General features: G+C 36.8%; 1 protein-coding gene across 1 annotated transcript in view; it reads right to left on the bottom strand.

Moving 5' to 3' along the window:
- The window catches only part of LOC123241353 (40S ribosomal protein S2-like), a 114885-nt gene extending 92255 nt beyond the window's left edge, over window positions 1-22630 (bottom strand). Inside the window, 1 exon segment of the mRNA XM_044669012.1 lies at window positions 22540-22630. Within this exon segment, the coding sequence (XP_044524947.1) occupies window positions 22540-22630 (91 nt within the window).
- Between the last annotated feature and the right edge of the window lie 1705 nt (window positions 22631-24335).

Genomic DNA, 24335 nt, shown 5'->3' with positions numbered 1-24335 from the left:
AAAAAAAGAAAAGCTAGAGTATTATAATGGAAAAGAATCTAAGTCCTTAGCAGTCAAGACATCCACCAGAGCTGAGAGAGCAAAGACAAATCAGAGTAGAGAATGGTCAGAGAACCAGCACTGAGAAAAGGACCAATCTGTTTGCCATCTCTACCTCTGTTGTCTTTCTTCTCCTTTAATTTTAGTTAAAGGCAATACTGCTAGTGGCTGACCTAAAGATCTGGAGGTGGTTGGAATTGAAAATAGTTAACTGTGTAGGAAGTTAAGAAGAGGGAATAGAGAATTTTCTAACAGAGGGAGTTCCCTGACAGCTTCATCAAAAACACATCCTAAAGAGGGCTGTGAGCTATTTGTGTTGTTCTGGAAAAAAATAATTCAGTTGTTTATATTAACAGAGGTTTTGAGGGTCTGAAAAATGTCTCTAAAATGGTTCAGGGACAGGTAGCTGGCTTAGTGGGAGCTCTTGGGTACAAATCTGGTCTCAGATACTTCCTAACTATGTGACTGAGCAAATCACTTAACCTCAATTGCCTAGCCTTTATTGCACTTTGCCAAGGTATCAATACTTTGTATTGATTCTCAGTCAGAAGAAAAGACTTTTAAAAAACATTACAGAGTTTTAGAAATTAGGTTTAGCTAGAAATGCTTCCTGATTTCATCTTCAAATGCCCAGCCCCCTATCTTCATTGTCCAGCTCAGTCCATTACCCCAAGTTCCAAGTCTTATCTTTCTAACATCACACAGTCATTTCGTCCTTCTGTGAACCATTTCACAGCCAACATTTTTTAGTAGAATCTAGAGCTAGAAAGTGCCCTCAAGGTCATCTAGTACATTTTATAAATGAAGAAACTAAAGTTTAGGGAAGGAAAATTACTTGTCAAAGGTCATACAAGTTGGAAACAATAGGACTGGGATTTGTACCTACTCCTCTGAGAATAGCAAAAACTAAATTGTTTTCTTTTTGTTTTCTGGGTATAGCTCTTAGCTTACTTAGAATGAATAGTTCCTGAATCCAGGGCTATACCTGATACTTCCTATATATGCCAGTTAGTATTTATATTAGAGCTAGGTGAAGAAGATTTTCAAAAGAATCTTATTAGTTATCCACTAACTTTGCTCTTCTTTGTCCTTGCTTTATAATGGACCTTCATTTTTTAGATATTCTTAGTCTCTGGAGGAGAAAAGATATTTTCTCTCAGTGTCTCTGTTGTTGTGAGTCTGCATCCTTTGGCTTTGCCATTCATTAAGGTAGAGAAAAAAACCATCAGAAAACATTATTAAATACAATATTTGTCTTGGCTTGATTTATCATTGGCCCCTTAATTTTCTCTGTGTCTAGTATTTTAGAGAGTTGAGCATTGAAATGACACAAAAAGATATTACCCATAAAAATCAGACCTGTTTATTTATGTTGTTTTTCCACCTGATGTCTCTTCTTCTTCCTCCCTTCATTCCTTCCTTCCTTCTTCTCCTCTTAATTCTTTCTCTTCTCTTCCATCTTTCCTCTTCCTTGTCACCCTTGCTTCCTTCTTTTTTCTCTTTCTCCTTCTCTTCTCTACTTCCTTATTCCTATTTTCCTTCTTTTCCTCCTCTTTCATTCCTTCTCATCATTCTCTTCCTTTGCCTCATCTGCCTTCTCTTCCTTTACCATCTCTTCTTCCTTCCACTCTCCCACTTCCAAAGAAAAACTTTGGATTGATTTCACCAATCTAAAAGAACCATCAGAAAGATTTATGTTTTCATGCTTTTATGAACAGGCTTTGAGTTGCCTCATGCTGGGAAACAGACAGGTTAATTCTTAAGGTTTTCATTTCTAAGTGCTGTCTTTTTGCCCCAGCTGATCAACTGCCCTGCACTTCTTATTGAGATGATGTCCTTGGTCCTGAAGTATATTCTGGCTCTTTTGTTGAACGTGGTCCTGTATAGTTAACTGCTTCTTATAACAAAAGGCATTTCATTTCCTTATGTAGTTCCCTGGATAGGGATAGAATAATTAGTTTGGGAAAGAACTTGCTTAACTGAGCAGTTGATCCAAGATCTGCCTGAGGCTATGGGGGCTAGAGAAAGTGGAAAGTTAATGAGGTCAAGAAAAATATCCCTATGACTTTGACTGAGATTAGGAAGCAGAAAAGGAGAGGGATGAGCCTTAGAAGTAACTTTCATTTTCATTAAAGCCTTCTCAGGGAGATGCTTGACATCTTTCCCAGGAGTTTGAAAATGCCACATTTTTAAAAGAGGTAAAGGGTGTAAAAAGGAGTAATATTGGAAAAGGAGATGCAGTGAGAGAGCTAGGCTTCAAAGGACCTGGACTGGGGTGGCTCCAGGCAAATATTCAGATTAGATACATTACTCTGTCTTAGAAGATGTCAAGCTTTCTAATTAATCCAATTAATAATCAGATGCTGTCAAATTTCACTCAAGGAAATAGCTCTAATTCATACATACATTCAGGAATTCAATAGGATTTATTTTACTTAGACATAGAATATTTTATTATACATTCCATAGAAGATAGAAAAGTATCAGAAATTATATATTAGCTAATTTCCATCAGAAGTGCCTTCAGCTTACAGTTCTTGTTGGTCTGCACACATCGACAAGTAAACACAAAAATGACCAAAGATGAAAGAGACCCAAGGCAAAATTGAGAGAATTTTAAATCTTTGGTGTTGGTAATATTCCCTCTTCTTACTCCTTCCCCATCTGGATATATTGGAGGAATTATTGTAACTTCAGTCTTTGCCATATCTTTGCAGTAAACATTCCTTTGTAAAAGCTAAATGGTGTTAATTGCTTGAGTAAAACCAGATTCTGATAATTAAGAGTTGGGGGAGGGGAGGGAAAGGCACAGGGAAATGGAGTCTTAGGGAAAAGTGTTAGAGGAAGATACCTCAACTTCTCGGGGGAATCATAGAAAAGCTGGTGGGAAATGTAGGCTGTCTTGTTTCTGGGAAACTGAGTTCAGAGTCCACTACCATAGATAGATAGATAGATAGATAGATAGATAGATAGATAGATAGATANACTACCATAGATAGATAGATAGATAGATAGATAGATAGATAGATAGATAGATAGATAGATAGATTGACATATGTGTATATTGTATATATCATACATTATAATTTTACATGCTACATATATACTTAAATACAATATGTATAATCTACACATAACATACAGATTCATATAACATATATACACACAATATATGTAAAACATATATCATTATATGCATATCATATATTATATGCATAATGTGTATAGTTGTCCCTCTCTATATCACGGTTCACTTATTGTGGCTTCATTGTATTGTGGGTTTAAAAAAATCTAATGTCTGGATCACAGAGTTTTTGCTATTTTGAGGATGAATATTGAACTATACACAATGGAAATGCAGCACACCACTACTGCTTGTGCAAAGGCAACTAACCACAGTGCAGTGTTCTAGAACTTTTAGGAGAATTAGAGATTTCCTTCAAGAGGTAGCACGTGAACCTTACTAGAAAATAGAGATTCTAAAATGCAGGTAGGAGGATGCAGTATATTCCAGGGATAAAGGAGTAGATGGAAAGAGGTGGGGACTTGTGAAAGATTCCCAGATTCAGGATGTAATGCCAACTTCAATGAAAAAACAAGCAGGCCAGAAAGAATGAATTGTCAATTATATGAAAGGGAATACTACTTTTACTAAAATAGATTGGAGCTAGATTGTATATAAAAGGCTATAAATACCAATCTGAGGAGGTAATAATTTAATCAATAGGCAACAGTTGGTCACTAGAAGTTCTTGACCAGAATCAAAGATTACATTGCTCAGGTAATAATTGGAAAATTTTAAAAGTAATAAAATTAAAAATCTTAATTATCCACATAAATATAAATAAAGTTCATTTCTTGGATCGTAAATTTGGAAGACTCTTTAAGGATAATTCAGTACAAATATTCATTTTAGAGGAGGAAACTATAGCATCCATGATCTTAAGTGGGTTAAAGCTGCCTCACAGAATTCCACAGTGCCCCCCAGAACTCCAGGAGAGTGGGCAGTTAAGAACCTGGGTATAAAAAGCCAAGACACCCAACTTGCAAGGGGAATTTGGACACTGTTTTTGGAGTTCAAGGGAGGCTGGGAAGAAGTGTAGAACTGTTTTTGTTAGCTCATCTCTGACCTCAGAGAGCAGAGTGTTACCTTGCTGGTTTATTCCATAGAGACTATATCAGGCTAAGTGCAGTGGGAAATATCACCTAACTTACTAGATCTCAACTATCTTCAAGCAAGATTACCTTTCCATCTTTAATTTAGTTAGATTAGATTAGGAGAAAGATTATTTAGTGAGTGGGATAGAAGTTAAGTTGTTCAAAACACATCCCCCAAAGGGGAATATGTAGCCAACAAGTTCATTGAATATTTTAGTTAGCTTACCTCCCTTTTGTTCCTAAAATCAGTTCCCCTCACCCTGTTTTCCTGAAAATAATAAACCCCTTTGCTTGATAATGTAAGGATGGGATTTGTGCAAAGAGAATGGGACAAAAGGAGCAAAAGAAGGAGTGGCTGACAGTTGGTGACAGTTGAGAGACCAGGAGGATTATGCGGAGTTCTCAGGAGGAGGAAGTAGGAGAAGGGCTGCTGGTGGAAGTTATTGGGAGGAGGGAGAGAGAGGAGGAGGACATCCTATTTTGGATCCAGTCCTGAGGGCTTCCTGAGAATCTTTTCTTTGGACACTGAAACCTGGATTCTCTGGTCAGCCATTCCATCTCATCTCACTGATCAAGACTTCAAAAATAGAGTCAGCTAAATTTTTGGACTCCATTTTGGGAGTGATCTCCTACTCTCCTTCACCCATAACCCAACCTTACTGAGAGATCCTTTAAGGTCTAAATTACAATTATAGAAAAGGATAGAAATAGATAATAGAAATAGAATCTGAAGGAGAAGGGGGAGGAGAAGAAGCTTGGGAGTAGGAACCCCAAAGGTTCCCTGCTGAGTGAAGGACTCCATAGAAATAGAGAAGAAGGCACCCCAAATCCCTCTTCCTCTCTAATTTGAGACCAGAGGGATTCTGGGAGTTTCTCAGAGGAAGGAAGAGAGGAGAGGTCTTCGGGAGGAGGATATCTCAGCTCAAATCCAGTCCTGAGGGCTTCCTGAGGATCTTTCTTTGGACACTGAAACCCTGGTTCCCTGGTCAAAGGCATCCCATCACATCTCACCCAGCAAGACTTCAATCATCAAGTTAGCTAAGTTTGGGATTCTATTTTGGGAGCCATCTCTTAGACTCCTTCCCCCTTTACCCAACCTCACTGAGAGACCCCTTGCTGTCTAACTTATAATTATAGAAAAGATAGAAATAGAAATAGAAACAGAAGGACAAGGGGGGAAAGAAGCTTGGGAGTGGGATCCTCAAAGGTTCACACCTGAGTGATGGACCCTATAGAAATAGAGAAGAAGGCACCCCCAAATCACTCTGTCCTTCACCCCTTTCCCTAACCCCTGAATTCTGAAGAATAAAAGCCAATCATTAGAGTTCCAGAGTGCCTAAGAGACAACAAGGGAGGAAGAAACCACAGCTTGGTCTGGCTGCCTCCATCTTGGAGCCAGACCACCTACTATAATTTGACTGACCTTGGGGGAGGCTTGTGTGAACCCCACCCTCATTCAGAATTGGATTGGGTTACCCCATATCTCATCTTATAGGAAAGCCTCACCCCCAACTCCTGTGGTATGGCACAACCATCCAGGTCACCCAGTTTAGGGGTGACACCCCCTCGAAGTCTTAGCAGTGTATATTTCCTTTTTTACCTAATAACATAGATCCCTTCCTAGAAAAGAAGTTTGTGTAAAGCCTTAGGTGGGTATTTTGAGTTGTGGTATAGAAGAGAGTCTCACAATATAGACTTTCTCTCTCCTCTCTAACATTCATTGGTTACTGGCTCTCATTATTATTATAATAAGCTATTGGGCCTGTGAGAATTTATACTGGGATATATTCACCATCCATATACTTTACCAAAGAGAAGATCCATTCTTACAAGCACTGGTTCAGTTTCTTCCCTCAGAGCATGCCATCTGTATTTGAAGACAACCTGGAACCTATTCTATCCTAGGGTTTAGGGAATAGTTTAAACAGTGAAACTTGCTGACTGACCTCAGTGGGATTATTCTCAGTCAATTTACCAACTTAGCCCTGAATTTACCAATTTGTACAGCCTCCATAGCTTGAACTGAAAGGGATTCAGTTAAACAGTTTTTGCCTTCTGGTCCAACTGCTCTCAAGGTGGGGAAGAGGAAGAATTCTACTCCTCCTCCCCCCCCTTTTAGGACAGCCAGCTTCATCCTCTAGCTAGACTCCATTACTAACCATAGCTAATCTGATTCAATTTAACAAAGGTAAAAAAAGTTCAAACAGTTTGCCCAAGGTTATATATATAGTAAAATAAAAATAAAGTACTGCCACAGTGTGCATTTCATTTTAGTTATGATTCCATTTCAAGAATAGTCCATGGAATTGGAATTGTCATTATCTTCCAATCATCCTACTTGAGCACAAGGGTCTACTTAGCATTGGCATCATGCTATCTTCATGGCTGCCACAAATCCCAAATTAATTAACTTAGCTTTGTGGCTTATCTTAGGACAGAGCTAAACCTACTCTAAGTCAACCTCACACTGTCCCCAGACCAACATTCATTCCACACAGCTACCCACTAGGACATCAGGGCCTATCAGCCCTTGTGAACCTTTTCCAAGTTCAAGTGCCCAGAGGACAAATTCCAGCTGACTGTGAGCCCCTGCATTACCTGAGAGAGTTAAGGGAGGAAGTGCTTGCTTTGGGTGGCTGGACAGAAGGAAGAGCATGCAAAAAATGTCCTTAGGTGCTGGGAACTGGGGGAACTGAGCAGCTCCATGAATGCCAGCTCTGCACATATGGCACATCTTTGACAATGCTGGCCTAGACAATAAAGATATCTACCATCTGCCTGAATGTAGCCCAGTGTGCCCTACCGTCTTCTACCTTTCCTCTACTTGCTCAAGTAATAAATAATAATAAACCAGCTCTTTTCCTGGAAATGGCATGACAATCTACTGAGCTATGGATTACCCAGCTCAAGATCCCAGTGACTCAGAGTCCTAGGCTGCCAAGACTAATGCTCAGTTCAAGACCTACACTCAATTCTTCACACTGTCATAAACCTTTCAATCTGATGCCTCCTGTCAATTAGGCCCTATGAAATCTTTGTCCCAGGCCTAACAAACTACTCTTCACATCAAATTTGATTATTATTCTTTGAGCAAGAGGGAAGATTCAGGGCTCTATACCACAACTCAAAATACCCACCTAAGGCTTAACACAAACTTCTTTTCTAGGAAGGGATCTATGTTATTAGGTAAAAAAGGAAAATATAGTCAATTCTGATGCAGCAGGCTAGCCCTTGAAAATCTGGGTCATTTGGGAGTTGATAGTCTCATAATTGACTGGTTCAATAATGATCAAATTGTGTCCATTTACATCTGTAGTCAAAATAAATGGACTTTCCAGGTATTCCAGGTTGCAATGACAGCAGACATAACTAATCTGACCTGAAAGTGGTTGAAATAGATCTTTAATGAAGAAAGATAGAGTCTTTGTATCTAATTTCAGCTCAATCATCTCTCTTTCCTTGGGAGTCCTTAGGTGGGTCACTAGGCTTGACATGGCTTCACTCTGATTTGTAAAAACAAACAAACAAACAAAAAAACCAAAACATTTACCAGCTTCCTAATCTGAGTGCAGCAGGAAAAAGAAGGGTGAAATAGCAAAGCATACATGATAGGAATCACAGATTCCATGAAAATTAAAGCAATGACAGCTATGACATTCTTTCCTTGGATTTCTTTTCTAATAACAATGATTGGGGGCAGTTTGGCACAATCTGGCTAGAGAAATGGCCTTAAAGTAAGACCAGAGTTCAAGTTCTGCCTTTCATTCACACTCTGTCCAGGAATCCTTGATGACTACTAGGAATCAATTTGGATAGTTAAGTGGGAGGACCCCATATCAATGAATTAAAGAGAAAAAACAATCAATCAATATACATTTTAGAGCATACAATGCAGTAGCACTTTGCTTAGCCTAGATTAATAATAATAGGTAACATCAAGTGATGTGAGGCTTGCCAATCTCATTACATTATCTTATTTAACAATTATAATCATTCCATGAGAGAATTGTTATTATTATCCTAATTTTAAATATGAAGAAATTGAGAGTAGAAAAACTTATGTGACTTGCCTGGAGTCACAAAGCTAGTAAATGACTGATGTGGAGTTTGATCTCTGGTCTTACTGATGCCAAGTCCAGTTCTTAGTCCATCTACTATATCAAGCTGCCTCTTGGGCAAATTACCTAACACTCTCATGTCTCAGTTTTAGTGTTTATAAAATCAAGACTGGTTTGCATGGTCTCCTAGTTCCCTTTCAGCTCTTGATCTGTAATCTGATGTTCCTATGAACATGCTGATTGGATTAATTAAAAAGTTATATTGCATTTTAAGATCTGCTACTGCAAGGTGTTATGATAGTTGAAAGACTTGATAGAAATGATGTAATTTGTTAGGAAGAGTAAAGCAAAAATCCCTGGATGATAAAGGAGCTTTAAACCTTTCTTTGGTATAAACAGGAAGTCAGATAATACAACTAAACTTCCTATAGAATCCCCTCAACCAATCACAATATGGTTCTTCAGGAAGACTAACTTCCTGGTTTCAATTGATGTTTAACTGATGTTAATTGAATCAATATTATTGGAATATCTACGATCAGTAATGCATCTCACTACTAATATTGATAATGGTACTCTCAGCCTCAGAGAGTAAAGCTGGATCCCACTCTATCCCTTCAAATTCCCTAAAACTCCTTTTGAAGTTGTCTTGTTGCCAGGCCAAACAACAAAGGTCAATAACTGGTTTGAGTTTTATAAAAAAGAATTTACTTGAGGTAATCAAACAACAAGGGAAATTGAAAGAAGGGAGGAGGGTTTTAGGAGTCCCTAAATGAAGTCTAATCTTAACTCAAAGTATATAATCTACCAGCTTCAGAATGTTGATAGCTGAGCTGAGGCAGAATGGCTCACTGGCTTCATTTGGCCTGCTTTGGTGGACACAGCTTGCCTATAGACAAATTATATTGCTTCTTGATTGAAGATATTTAGATGGATAAATATTCTGTAATAATTTGATGGATGCTGATAATTGATCCTAAAATTCAGTAGTAATCCTGTAACTTTCAGGTGTGCTGGTCGATACTTGACTAGACCAATAAATTTTGGAGAGAAAGGTTTGACCCTGACCACCCTGGATCTCCGGCTCCAGAATGAGTTTCTGGGTCCAGTTTCTCTCTCCTTTATATAGGGTACAGTTGGGCTGTAGAGAGAAACTGAAGAAACTACTGAATTTTAGGGTCAATTATCAGCATCCATCAAATTATTACAGAAGATTTATCCATATAAGTATCTTTAATCAAGCTGCAATATAATTTGTCTATAGGCAAGCAGTGTCCACTAAAGACATGGCTTCTTGCAAATCCTTGCAAAACTTAACTTTCATAGGCCACCTTCCTTTACATTTTTTCATTATTTCTTTTGATATTCTTGATCTTTTGTTCTTCCAGATGAACTTTGTTATAGTTTTTTTTTTTCTAATTCTGTAAAAAAAGTTTTTTGGTAGTTTGATAGGTATGGCATTAAATAAATAGATTAATTTGGGTAGGATGGTCATTTTTATTGTTAGCTCACCCTACCCATGAGCAATTAATGTTTTTCCAATTATTTAGATCTAATTTCTTTTTAACCTTTACCTTCATCTTGGAGTCAATACTGTGTATTGGCTCCAAGGTAGAAGAGTGGTAAGAGTAGGCAATGGGGGTCAAGTGACTTGCCCAGGGTGATACAGCTGGGAAGTGTCTGAGGCCAGATTTGAACTTAGGGCCTCCTGTCTCTAGGCCTGGCTTTCAATCCACTGAGCTACCCAGCTGCCCCCTTTAGATCTAATTTTAATTGTGTGGAAAGTGTTTCGTAGTTGCGTTCTTATAATTCCATATATGTCTTGGCAGATAGATTCTTAAGTATTTTATTTTGTCTAGCATAATTTTAAATGACATTTCTTTTTCTAACTCTTGCTGCTGGAATGTGCTGGACATATATAGAAATGCTGATGACTTATGTGGTTTTCTTTTGTATCCTGCAACTTTGCTAAAGTTGTTTATTATTTCCACTAATTTTTCATTTGATTCCCTGAGATTCTTTAAGTAGACTATCATGCCATCTGCAAATAGTGATGATAGCTTGTTCTCCTCATTGCCCATTTTAATACCTTCAACATTGTACAAAGAGACTGATACACTGTGGTAAAATTGATTGTAATGGACTTCTCTACTAGCAACAATGCAATGATCCAGGACGACTCTGAGGGAATTATGAGAAAGAGCTCTATTCACATTCAGAGGAAAAACTGTGGAAGGAGAAACACAGAAGAAAAACAACTGCCTGATCACATGGGTGGATTGGGATATAATTAGGGATATTGGCTCAAAATGAACACCCTAATGCAAATATCAATAATATGGAAATTGGCCTTGATCAATGACATATGTAAAACCCAGTGGAATTGTGTGTGGGCTATGGGAGGGGGTGGGAGGAGAGGAGGGATAGAACATGAATCTTATAACCATGGAGAAATGTTATAAATTAATAAATTTAATAAAAATTTTAAAAAAGTTATATAGCATGAACTTAACTTGGGCCCTCACTGTTTCAAAGCAATCCTTTTTCACTAGGTCATTCACCATAGCATCTATCCCAAGTCCTTTTATGACTACCCCACCCTTTAACTTGATCCATCTAACTTTGACAGCTATTCTCTCATATTTTCTTCCATTTTGTGGTCAAATCTCTTGGAAAAAATGATCTGCCCAAGGACTTCCATATTGTTTCCTATCATTCTCAAATCTGTCTACCTTCTTACCTTATCATTCAACCCAAACTACTCTCAGCTAAACTCTATCCTTTTCCTAATTCCCTACAACTAGTGAAGGTACTCCCATCTTCTCAGTGACTCAGATTTCCAATTTTCATGCTTACCCTCAATATACAATCTATTGCTAAAGCCTATCAATTTTATATTCATAACACCTCTTGAACCCACTACCTTTTCCAGTTCCAGATATGTCTAATTTTGAAAAGGTAGCCTTTTCCAATTTGTCTTAATTCTAGTGTCCTCTTTCTGTTGAAGATTTCCAATTTATTCTATGTGGAGATTAATTTCACATGATTGTTTGCATCTTGACTCTCCCTTTAAGTGAACTCCTTGAGGATGAGGACTGTTTTTTTTCATTTTTTATTATCTTTAAATGCTAAGCATTTAACACAGTGCTTGGCACATAGAAGACACTTTGTTGTTATTAGTGAGTCATCATATCTCACTCTTCATGACCCCATTTGGGGTTTCCTTGGCAAGGATATGTTCTGCCATTTTCTTATCCAGTTCATTTTACAGATGAGGAAACTGAGGCAAACAAGATTAAGTATCTTTAAAAGGTCACACAGTATATGAAGCAGGATTTTAACTCAGGTCCTGCAGACTACAGGGTCAGCATTTTATCCACTGAACCACTTAGCTATCCCAGAAGGCACTTATTAAATGCTTACAGATCAATTATTACCTTCAAACAAGTTTTTTGGAAGGATTAGAGGAAGGGACACCACACTATCCATAGAGCATTAGCAAGGCATGATGATGAATTCTATAGTCTCTTCCACTTATAAACATATGAACTTCTAACTCTTTCCATAAGCATGACATTATAAACTCAGGGAACAATATAACTCAGTTTCTTCCTCAGTTAAAGGAGAGGCTTTTTTGATCTGAGAGACTCCAAGAGAGATTGTGTTATGCTGTAAAATTTGTTAGAGCAAATATCAGCTATGACATGGGTTCTGACATTGAAAAAGAACAGAGAAAAGAGTGGAATGGATAATATTGCTAGCCCCTTTCCCACAGTTCTGAAATGACATTTAGACATCAAATGTCACTCAAAACATTATCAAGGAAAGAAGAAACTTATTCTGAAAGAAAATGAGCCCTGGAGGGTCTCTAAAATATGCCATATTTCCAAAAGTTAATTATTCACCAGGTGAAAATATGATGCACCAAAGGATTGCTCTAAAATTGGATTTTTAAATAGCTGCACTATCGATTTAGACCAGTTTTAAAGGTCAAATTATTCTCTATGATCTTGATAAAAGAGTAACTTTTGTATTTTGGAACTGTACTTTATATAGTCAGAAAAACCAGGACACACATATATTCATTCTTTAGTGTGAAGTCTGCATTTGAACATTTGAAAAAAGAGTATTATTCAGGCCAGTAGGAATCTAATTTCAAATGTGGAAATCTGATTTCACATGTGGAAATATTCTATACATCTTAAATTTAATAGAGACTTATTTACATTGTATGACTTTAGAGGTTCTAAAAGATTCTCTTATTCCTAAGTATATTGCCTTTTGGTGTCACCTGAAAGAAGTTTTCACCACATGCCAGTCATATGATCATTTATTTTGAACTTGCAGGGAGCTCAGAGGTCATTTAGTTCAACCCTCTAATTTTACAGATGCAGAAACTGAGGCCAAGAAAAGTGAGAAGTCATTTAGGTCATTCCTTTGGTTCAAATCTTTTTTTCTACAGAAAGCTCCAATTAGAAGGAAAACATGTTACTCAGGAAGGATAATGTCTTAGCTCCTCAACATCCAGAAACAGATAATTCTGAAATCCTAGAGGTAGAGTTCTTTAAAAATCAGTATCATTGATGTCCCCTGCTCAAGGAATTTCAGTGATTCTGGTCCTGATAGGACATAATAAAAATTGCTAATTGGTAATTAAAGCACTTCACATTTGAGTTCTAACTTTTATTTCAAGAGATATTTTCTATTTCTTCCCCACATATCCTTTTCAATCCAAACAAACAAATCTCTTTAATACTGACCATATATGCTATTTTAATTCCTAATTTCGTGCCTTTGCTCAGGCTGAACCTGAATGGAATTCTTTTCTAACTCACTTTTGCCTCTTGAGATCTTTATTTCTCTTCAGCTTCCTCCTTCATAAGATCTTTTCTTACTTCCTTTATTTGTGAATTGATTAATTTGAAATTATTTTCATCTTATGTTTTAAGTGATTTCTATTTACTTATTTGTTTTTCTTCTCTTCTCCAAAGAAGTATAATGTAAGTTTCATGAAGACAAATAATGTTTCATTTTTATTTGTTTTTTAAGTGCCTAACATAATGCTCTGAATACTAGGCACACTTTGAATAAATGAAGATCAATTTAATAAAGCAATGTAAGCTCCTATTCAAATTTACACTCAGAGCCCTAATTGTGGATATTATTATTCATTTCTTTCAGTAGTATCCTACTTTTCATGAACTCATTTGGGATTTTCTTGGCAAAAATATTGGAGTAGTTTGCCATTTTCTCCTCCAGATCATGGGTTGATGAGAAAACTGAGCCAAACAGGGTTAAGTGACTTGCCCAAGGTCAGACAGATAGTAAGTTTCTGAAACCAAATTAGAAGTCAGGCCTTTCTGACTCTAGGCCTGGCACTATATCTACTGTGCCACCTAGCTGTCCATTTTGCAAAACAGACAACCAAATCTGTGAAATCAGAAACCCCATAGAGTGTATATATTTACACAATTTTAGCCTACTTAACAAAGACATAGTCATTTGGATCAATGAGAGAATTTAGACCGTGTGAAACTTGAACTGGAGTGATTTGCATAGACTCATTTTTCAACAGAGGAAACCTGGACACACCCAAAAATTATCAAGTTAGTTAAAGTTTGAGTCATTTTAGAAAATATAGCAAATGTGATATTCTAGCTCCAGAATGTGAGGAGAACACAAGGAAGTAGAAGAAGAAAGAGAGGTCTTCATTTCTGACTTTGCTAAAATTCTCTGCCACTCACTTTGACCAGAGCAGGACTTTTCAAGGTTTGAATGCTCTGAAGGACTTGGAACTTCTTATTCTCCTACTGGTATCTTAGCAGCATCCTTAGATAACTTGACAGCCTTGTCTATATTGGGAACCAAAGACAACCTGGATATAAGTTTATGGCTCCACAAATAGGCTAGTGAAGAAGCTATCCCCTGCCTAAAGAAAACTTGAAGACTCCATGAATGATAAAAAAAAATGACATGTAGCAATCAGAAGCTTATTTAAGGAAATGTTTTATACTTCTAATATACTATAACCTTTCACTGTACCACCCTCTTTATGCTTGAAGTGGAAATGCCACTTGAGGCTGGATGACTAAATTTATTGTCAACTACTAATCTTGGGGAGAAGCATCATGGTGAGAGGCTTTGTAAAATCATTTCTTAACTCTTTAAAGATATCTCTAGTAAAGGAATACCTAGGTGGTTCAGTGAATAGAGAGTCAGGCCAAAAGATGGAAGGGCCTGGGTTCAAATCTGACCTTAGACACGTCCAAGCTGTATGGCTCTGGGAAAGTCACTAAACCTCCACTGTCTAGCACTTGCTGCTCTTATACCTTGGAATCAGTACAAAGTATTGGTTCTAAGAAGGAAGGTAAAGTTTAAAAAATGATATCTCTAATGTCATGAGAAGGAGATATAGCCTTGCTCTGGGGCCTGAGACTACTCCAGAAAATAGGATTTGGGAAAAGGATAACATATAATTTAGATAGAATATATTTATTTTGGCTACTCAGAGGCTTTTTTATTTAATTACTTTTTTTACATATATTTATATATGCCAGCTGACTTCCAGAGAATTGAGGTTTTACTTCAACACACTTTTTACATATATTTATATATGCCATATAAATACATATATTTATATAAGCCATATCCATGTTGTTTTCTCCAATAGATTGTAAGCTTCTAGAGGGCAGGTGGTTGTTGTTGTTCAGTCATTTGGTCATGTACAACTCTTTGTGACTCCACGAACCATAGCACTCCAAGTCATTCTTTCCACACTATCACTCAAAGTCTGTCATAGTTGACATTTCTTGTTTCCATGATCTATACATCTCATCCTCCGCTGACTCCTTTTTCTTTTGCCTTTAATCTTTCCTAACATCAATATCTTTTCTAATGAATACTGTCTATTTACCATGTGGTCCAAGTATTTAAACTTCAGCCTCAGTATTTTACTTTTCCATTGAATAGTATGGATTAATTTCTTTAAGTTTTGACTGATTTTGATATCCTTGCTGTCCAAGGAACTCATAAAAGCCTTCTACAAAACCAAAATTCAAAAGTATCACTTCTGTAATGCTAAATTTTCCTTATATTCTAACTTCCAGACATATATCGGATTTACTTGGGGGAAAAAATGGAACAACTAAAGTAGCCAGCAAAAACTAAGTCTTTAATCAGGAAAGAGATAGGTCCAAACTAGCAGCTACACAGAGCCAGGTGACAAGATACTACCCAGAGTAGAAACCCTGGGACTCTGGGGACAGTATCTCTGGGAGAATGCACCCTGTGAGATGATTCTCCAAAGGGTGATGGAATTTGGGGGTCTTTTATACTTTCTGTAGAATTTGGTACAACAAGCATGTATAGACAAGCTGTAAACAAGCTACAAAGAGGTTGAAGCCAGCAGGTGAGGCATCAGGGAGAGGTCAACCACAATGAATAAGAAAGGAAAGAGTCAAACCAAGAGCAGGGTTTCCTGAGAGAAGACTTTAATACAATGGGAAAAACTACTACAACAAATAAGGGCACTCAACATTTGACTATAATCTACCAATCCCACCCAAACTGTGGTCCCAAATACTTCAAGGTCTATAGTTCAGTCCAAAACAGGTGTGCCTGGTACTCGAATTCTCAAGGGGCAAGGGAAAACTTAAAACTTGCAGAAAACCCAGTTGAGAATTGCTATTGGAAAAAACATAACTTTGATGTCTTTGATTTCACTATGCTAAATTTGCAAGATCTTTTATTTCAGGGAGCAAACAACTTTTCATTTCATGGATAAAATCACTGTCTGCTATGATCTTTAAGCCCAAGGATATAAAATGTGATGGTGCTTCAATTTCTTCTCATTCTATTTGCCAGGAAGTGATGAGAACAATTGCCAAGATCTTAGTGTTTTTTTTTAAATAATGTTTAGCTTCAAAGCAGGTACTGGTATGCTTTTCTCTTGGTACACCCAGTGCCCATATTGCACATAGTAGGGACTAATTCTTTGCACAGTTGATTCCCAAATCCATTTCTAAGATCTGAATCATCAGCTGACTTCCAGAGAATTGAGGTTTTACTTCAACACACATTTTACCTCCTCCTTTATGAATAAAAGCATACACACTATGAAAGGATCAACAAATATTTATTTAATATGGTATAATAGAACTCTTGAGCCAAAAGCCCTATCCATGAGGAATTTAAAGAATTGGACTTGAAGGGAATCATTTTAGTCTAACTCATTCCTAAACAAGAATGTCTTATACTGAGGTGGAGCCAAAATGGCAGTTTAGCAGCATGGAAAGCTAGAAGGACTCTGAGGATCATCTCAACCAACTTTAAAATATCACCTAAAAATGAATAGTAGAGTTACAGAACCAACAAGTGAATTGAAATTGAAGGGATTTCTATCAATTGGGGAATGGCTCAAAAAATTGTGGTATATGATGATGATGATGGGATGCTATTGTTTTGTAAGTAATGATCAACAGAATAATTTCAGAAAGAGCTGGAAAGACCTAACTGAAATCATGCAGAGTGAAATAAGCAGAACCAGGAGAACACTGTACACAGTAACAGCAATATTGTGGAATGATCAATTGTGATAGGCTTAGTTACTCTCAGCAATAAAGGATCTAGGATAAATCTGAAGGACTTATTTATGATAAGAAGTGCCATCCACCTCCAGAGAAACAATTGTTGGAGTCAGAATATAGATGAAAGCATACGATTTTTCACTTGTTTATTTGGGCTTTTGTTTGGGTGTTTTGGATTTCTTATGATTACTCTCTTACAAGAACAAACTACATATATATATATATATATTATATATATATATGTTTTACATGATTATATATGTATAACTCCAATTGAATTGCTTGCTAGCTTCAGAAATGGGGAGGGATCAGAAGGGAGGAAATAATTTGGATCATATAACATCATAACATTTATGTGGAAATATGTCATTACATGTAATTGGTAAATAAATTAAAATGAAAATATCTTAATAATAAAAAAGTCATAGTACATTGTTAGAAAGTGGTTATTCAACAACTGTGAATTACTGAGCTATTCTTAGCTAAACAGTGTTTCAAGACAATCCCAAAGACTCATGATGACAAATTCTATGCACCTCTAGAGGAAGAACTGATGAAGTCTGAATGAAGACTGAAACATGCTGTATTTCACTTTCTTTCTTCAGTTTTTTGCCCACATTATCTTCCATGAAATAATTAATATAGAAAAAATGTTTTATACAATTGCACATCTGAAATCTATATCACATTGTTTACCATCTAAGAAAGGAGAAAGGGGAAAGAATGGGGGGTGGGAAAGAGAATTTGGAATTTAAAAATATTTAACTACATGTAGTTGGGAAAATAAATTATTAGTTAAAATAAGAAAGTTGGCAACCCTCTTTACTGAAGGGAACTCATTGCCACAAGAAGCAGCCATTTCCACATAGAGGTGATTATATAAAGAAGTATTTAAATCGGCATAAGATAGAAATTGAGATAAAACAATAATAAATATAGCTAAAATATAATGCTTTTACTATTTGCCAAATATTTTGCTAAATGCTTTGCAATTATTATCTTATTTACTTCTCACAACTACCCTGGGTCCTAGGTATTATTATTATCCGCATTTATGTATAAGGAAGCTGAATCAGGCAGTAGTTAATCAAACTGCCCAGAGTCTCATAGCTAATAACGGTCTAAAATCCAGATTCAAACTCAGGTCTTCATGACTGTGGGACCAACATTCTATCCACTGAGCTATCTAAGTGCCCATCTAGAAATGCTCTACTTCCTCATCCTCTATGAACAATTTCTTAGTAACTTTTTAGTCTAAACACATACATTAAAATTTCAAAAATAAAATAGAATAAAATTTTATAAAAATTTCCTTTATATAGATTTTAAATGTTGAAAAGATGGTACTAGTCAGTATTGGACGGATTGGGAAGAGTTATATACCCTGTTTGATGCATTGTCAGTAAAGTTATGAACTGTACAATCATTTTGGAAATGAAATTTTGGAAAACAAATAAAATTACTAAAATGTCCATGTTCTTTTGACCCACAGATTCCATTACTGGATTCATACTCCCAGGAGCCCAAGGAGAAGAATAGCATTATCATATAATACACATAAATATTTATAACAGCACTTAGTGTGATAGCAAATCCTAGGCCAAGTGGGCATTAAGACCTTTCTTGACCCAGTTTATCAATCCCAATAATTTCTCCAGATTTATTTTTAAAGACTTTCCTCAGGTGTCCTGTCTGTAGAGAGCAATGGTTCTTTTGACAATCCAGACTCACAATAGAAAACAACCTTAACAATGTGGGAATAATATCAGACAATTCCCACCAACACAATAGAAGGGGTCATTTTATCACAAAGGCTACCAAGTGTAAGTGTTCATTTTCTCTATATATAACTTTTATGATCTGTGCTTCTATTCACAATGGAGTTCCAGGCTCATGTACTGTATGTTGGAGGTCTCGTCCTTCTTGTAAAAAAAAAAAAGAAAAACCAGCCTTCATCATCCCAAAGGGTATTACCACTCTAAAAATTTCATACAGCACATTCATCCCTCCAAAAATGAATCTAAAGCAGACAGAAGAATATTGAATAAGAATATTTTTCAAGCACTTAAACAATATAGAGAAATGGAGCTATTTTCTCACATAAATCCTCCCCTCTGGTGATTTGTGGCTAGGCAGATTCTGAAGGGCTTTAAGCAGTGGTAAAGAATGTGATTTGGAGAAGGAAAGCTGCTGCTTGTTAAATATTGAACTCTTGTCTCTGGTGACTGGGAAAAAGATGAGATTCCAGGAACACAATTCTGAGTCAAAATCCTTATTTTAACCTCAGTAGGAGAGGAATTTAAGGATTAAGCCAAGGATGGATTTGAATACAGATCTGGAAACTTTATAAGATTTACTTCCCCCTCTCCCCCCATTTATACTTATTGTCTCTTACTTGTTTATTAAAGTTCCTCTTTATCTAATTTCAGCAATGTGATCATTAGGAGTATAAAAAACACATTGAGAAGAAAGAAAAGGAAATCCTCATCCTATAAATATAATTACAAGACAGCAAAGTGTAGGGGAAAGAGGACGGGTCTGAAAATAAGGGAGATGGGGTCGATTTCTGCTTCTGCCTATTGTTTCTCGCTGTCTTAGCCACTCAAGCAAATTTTTGATAGTTTAAGTTACAAACACGTTTGTAACCCTTCCAGGACAAATTTTCCATTTGAGGAATTTTCCTGGTTGATGAAATCACATAGGTACATATACATAAATACAAAATGTATATGTATTCATACATATAAACATTATGTGTGTGTATGTATATATATATATATATATATATATATATATATATATATATATATACATGATGTCTTTTGGGGCATGTGTGTAAGTGTAAGAATGAATATTTATGAATTTATGCATTATATATATATACATCATGTATGTATATGTCATTATATTATATGTATATGTCCATTTATCTCTAGCTATAATATATTGGATTAGATAGCCTCTGAGGACCTATCAAACTCTAACTTTAGGTCTGTGATCTTAATGGTAATAAAAATATTTAAATGTCTAGGTATGAATAACACATATTGGCTAGGCAACCCTGCGCCCCTATTAACCTCTTTAATGACTCCAGATAATTTTCTAGAGGAAGAGAGGTAGAAATAGAGGCGGAGAAAGAGATCCAAAGAAGAGATAGAGGCAGAGGCAAAGGCACACAAAGACGGAGGACAGAGACAATGATAGAACCAAAAGAAATGACTGTATCTGTGTGTATGAGTGCATACGTGTGCATGTGTTTGTGTGTGTACTTATGGAGAGTGTATATAAAATTCTTATCTACATATTTTTGTGAAGCAAAAAAAATAGTTGTCATATCTATGTATTTAAACTCCTAATATGAGATCTAAATGTGACATAAATAAGGTTCATTATTGATGTTACTGTTATGCACAGAAACACAAATAAATCTTGAGGAATTTCTGACAGGAAATCAAGGAAGGCTTCAAAAAAGTAAAGGTATCTGAGGTGTATCTTGAAGGATGGTGAGGATTTGAGCAGAAAACAGGCAGAGATTATGCGAAGAGTGGGAGAGAGGATGAGATTGGACCACATTCCAAATATAGGGATGAGTATAAATAGCATATACTTATGGAAGTCAAAGACCTAAACAAGAGATTATGGAATGCTTGTGGGAGATTGTAAGGATGGGGGATGGGACAAAAAGAGCCAGAAGAAGGCCTTTGGGGACAGTTACTGACAGTTGGGACCAGAGAGGATTCTGGGAGTCTCCCAAGGAGGAAAGAGGAGAGGAGGGACTTCCATCAGAGGACTGAGAGAGGGAGGAGGAGAACATCTCAGCTCGGACCCAGTCCTGAGGGCTTCCTGAGGATCTTTCTTTGGACATTGATACCCCGATTCCCTGGTCAAAGGCATCCCATTGCTTCTCACCCAGTTTGGGGTGATACCCCCTCAAAGTCACTCAGTGCATATTTGGCATGAGGGGAGAGTTAGAAGAGAGTCTCACCTCATAGACTCTCTCTATCTCTCTTCCATCCCTAACATTAATTACTGGCTCTGTTAATTATCACAGTTTGGGCAGAGGCTCTCTTTTTTCTTATAATTTTGGCAGAGCCAGCTTAGGTAGAGAACCTAAATAATTCCTGGAAAAAAAAAAACACCTCTATTTGAACCAGAAGGCAGCCATTTTTCTACTGTCTATAGCATAGCAAAAGGGACAAACTTAGCAGGCAAAGAAAATTTAAAGGCACAGTACCATGGGAAATTTTACATTCAAACTGGTACTATGGATCCAAAACAATTTGTACCATGATGGGAATCTTTACATTACTATAAGACTTTTTATGATTTATAATTTCTGGATCATAGAGATCCCAGCCTATATAATGGGAATCATAGAAATATATGATTCATGCCAATGGCTGAAACTAGAAATAGGGCGGGTTTTTGCTTTCATACCAACCACAATTGATCATCTCATTCCTCCACTTCTATTGGTCCTTAAAGAATTTATTACACAAATTGCTAGGACACAAGGATGATAGCACTCTATTGATAATGATATTAAGAAAGAAAATAGCAAAGTTACTTGAAGAGAATGCTCAATTGAAAGAGGAAAAAGGGATCACAGCAGGAAACAAAATAGAAATAGCAATGCAAATAGCTGAGTCACATACAGTCACAGCAAAGAAAATAAAGGAAGGGGCAACAGCAACAGCAGTACCAATATTACCAATTATTGATCACATGATTTTGCAGCCAAATTCTGGATTTCTCCATATAAAAAGATATAAGCCATTCACTGCTGCAGATCTAGACACCCTAAAGCAACAAATGCCTGCTTTTTATTTAAATCCCTTCAAGGCCATATAAGAATTTAAGAGAGCATTAAGACTTTTTGATCCCACATTTTCAGACATTGAAATTCTTCTTTCTGAATTATTTACACCAGCAGAGAAAGCACAATTTATTGAGGAGACCTGTAGGAACACAAACTTAACATCTTGGCCACAATATTATGAAGCTCTAGAATTAAGTAGTCATCAAAACCTAGTATACCTAAGAAGAGCTAGGGAAGATCTTGTAGATGCTATGAAATCTTTTGCTAAGTGTCCTGATTCCTGGGGAAAATTCGAAAAGTTAAGACAAGAGATAAATGAGCACCCTTCAACATATTTAGATATGCTTGTCAAAGCTGGGGAAATAATTTTGGGGTTCCAGAACCCAACTTGCAGCATATAAGAAGACAGTTTATTAAGGGCAGTTCCCTACCAATGAAGACATACTTCAATTTTCATTGTCCTGGGTGGGAATCATTAAGTTTGGAAGACCTACATAAAACTGCTGCATATGTTCACTCAGGAAATCAGGAAGCCAAGGAATCCAAAGAATCAATTAGAGAAAGAGAGGATATCATAAAAGCTTTAAAGAAACATTTAAAAGAGGCTAAATATACCATCAAACAAAAAGAATTAGCAGAAATAAAAAACCTGGCAGCCCTAAACACATATAAAGCCAGACATCAGTATCAACAACCCAGACAAACTAGCAATAACTTTAATAATATAAAGTGCTTTCTTTGTGGGAAATTTGGGCATATAGTGAAAAATTGTCACCTCAAAGCCCAACTTAATAGCAATTACAATAATACATACACAAAATCTAGACACAACACTCACAAGACATGTTATATTAATAATCTGGGAAGTGATGGATGCCACCTTGACTGACAGGGACGGCAGTTAGAAGACTCGGAATGTTCCCAGGTACCGTGAGCCAGGGGCAAACATTGGTTGGCCCCACGGTATACATACCCCTGTCAACCACTTTGAGGAGTTCTCTCTGGAGGTCTATGGTCAGGAGTCTCTGGTCTGGGAAATCTCTGAGTGGGTGGTGAAGGGTGGCATGGAGGTCTAAGAAGAAGAGGGTAAGAATAAATTAGAATATTTCCTGATAGACTGTGAGAGCTAGTGCATCACCAACACTGGTAGTGAGAAAGCTGTGAGAATAAGATCATCAATTCAGCTGCATCAGTAGCTTCCCTATTCTCTGGCTTGGCTGTGGCCAGGTATGGCCAGGAATAGAGGGAGTGAGTAAATCTCCAGCTTCCACCAGATCAATAGCCTCCAGTCCCGATTACCAACTAGTTTACAGATAATAGATCAATAAGCTCTCCAATTCCCAATCCTTGACCTTGTTAGCCTTTCCCTGGTTATAGTTAAAGAGAGTTCAACAATAAGTACCTTCCTGAGTGGTCTGTCTATCACGTCCCTGGGGAAGGGAATCAAACCCAGTCAGATCCTAAACATCATCCAAGGCAAATCAATAGCCCAATACTAATCTATCCAACCCCAGGCTGCATCTGGAAAGGTTACCCATCTATCTAACCTCTAGAGCATCCTTCTTGGGCAACTGTTAGAGAGAAAGGTATAAATTACAGCAGCAGTCAAGGGTGATTGGAGTTGGTGTTCCTCCATCAACTGCAGATGAGGAGAGTACAGATAGATACATCAACATCATTGTACATCTATACATCTTTCTTGTACCCCTTTTATTTATAACAGAGAGAAAACAAATGTTGTGATCACAATTGTGCATCATCTAGTCACCATGCTCCTGACCTGCAGACTAAGCAAAAATACATAGCACAGGGCAAAAACGTTATTCCCAAGTGCTGATGGAAAAACACGATACCTTACAATGCCAGGAAACAGCCCAGGAACATAAGGGAAAGCCCAAGGGGTGTGGCAATGGGAAAAGACATAAAACCATGATATAAGAGACTTTGGTATGGAAATACACTATGGACATGGAAAAGCAAAGATTAAATCTAGGGATCAAATAGAAGAAGAGAATCAAATGATCAGGGATGTAATAGAAATCAAAAACAGAATTTATGGGATAAAAGACTATGATTCAAAAGAAAGAAGAAAAATATAAATGCATTTACACCAGACTTCAAACCAAACATAATGACTATAGTACAAACAAATGATAAGGAAATTGCAACAGGCAAAGTACCAGTAACAACAGATTTAAACTTAAAATCCTCAACACTTAATGATAAGAAGGTTCCAAATATACAATACCATAGCATAAAGATAGACCATACACAAAAATATCAACTAAATCCAAATGCAGCAGTTCAAGAGGAAAGCTTAAATGGGGGTTCTGAGCAGTTTCACACACAGACAAGCAATGATATGAAAGAAACTGAAAAGCAACTTACAATAAAGACCATTGGGAAGGAAAGAAAACTATCCTTGAAAACTGACACAAGCAAACCTCCAAGAGAGTTGGCACATAAAAAGGTTAACAGAGAAAAGAATTTCATTGGCAAACTAGGACATTCAAACTTAAACCCAACAGTAAAAGACTTTAAGACAAAGAGTATCTGAGAAAAACCTTGATTCAAAAATTTCCAAACTTACAAGCTTTGTTACTTCACGAATGCCTCCACCTGGAGAGAACTCTAAATGCTTAAGAGATAACCAAATAGAGGAATCACTAACACAGA

This window comes from Gracilinanus agilis, chromosome 3 (assembly GCF_016433145.1).
Source record: "Gracilinanus agilis isolate LMUSP501 chromosome 3, AgileGrace, whole genome shotgun sequence".
Classification (NCBI taxonomy): domain Eukaryota; kingdom Metazoa; phylum Chordata; class Mammalia; order Didelphimorphia; family Didelphidae; genus Gracilinanus; species Gracilinanus agilis.
This window is presented reverse-complemented; position numbering and strand designations above follow the sequence as displayed.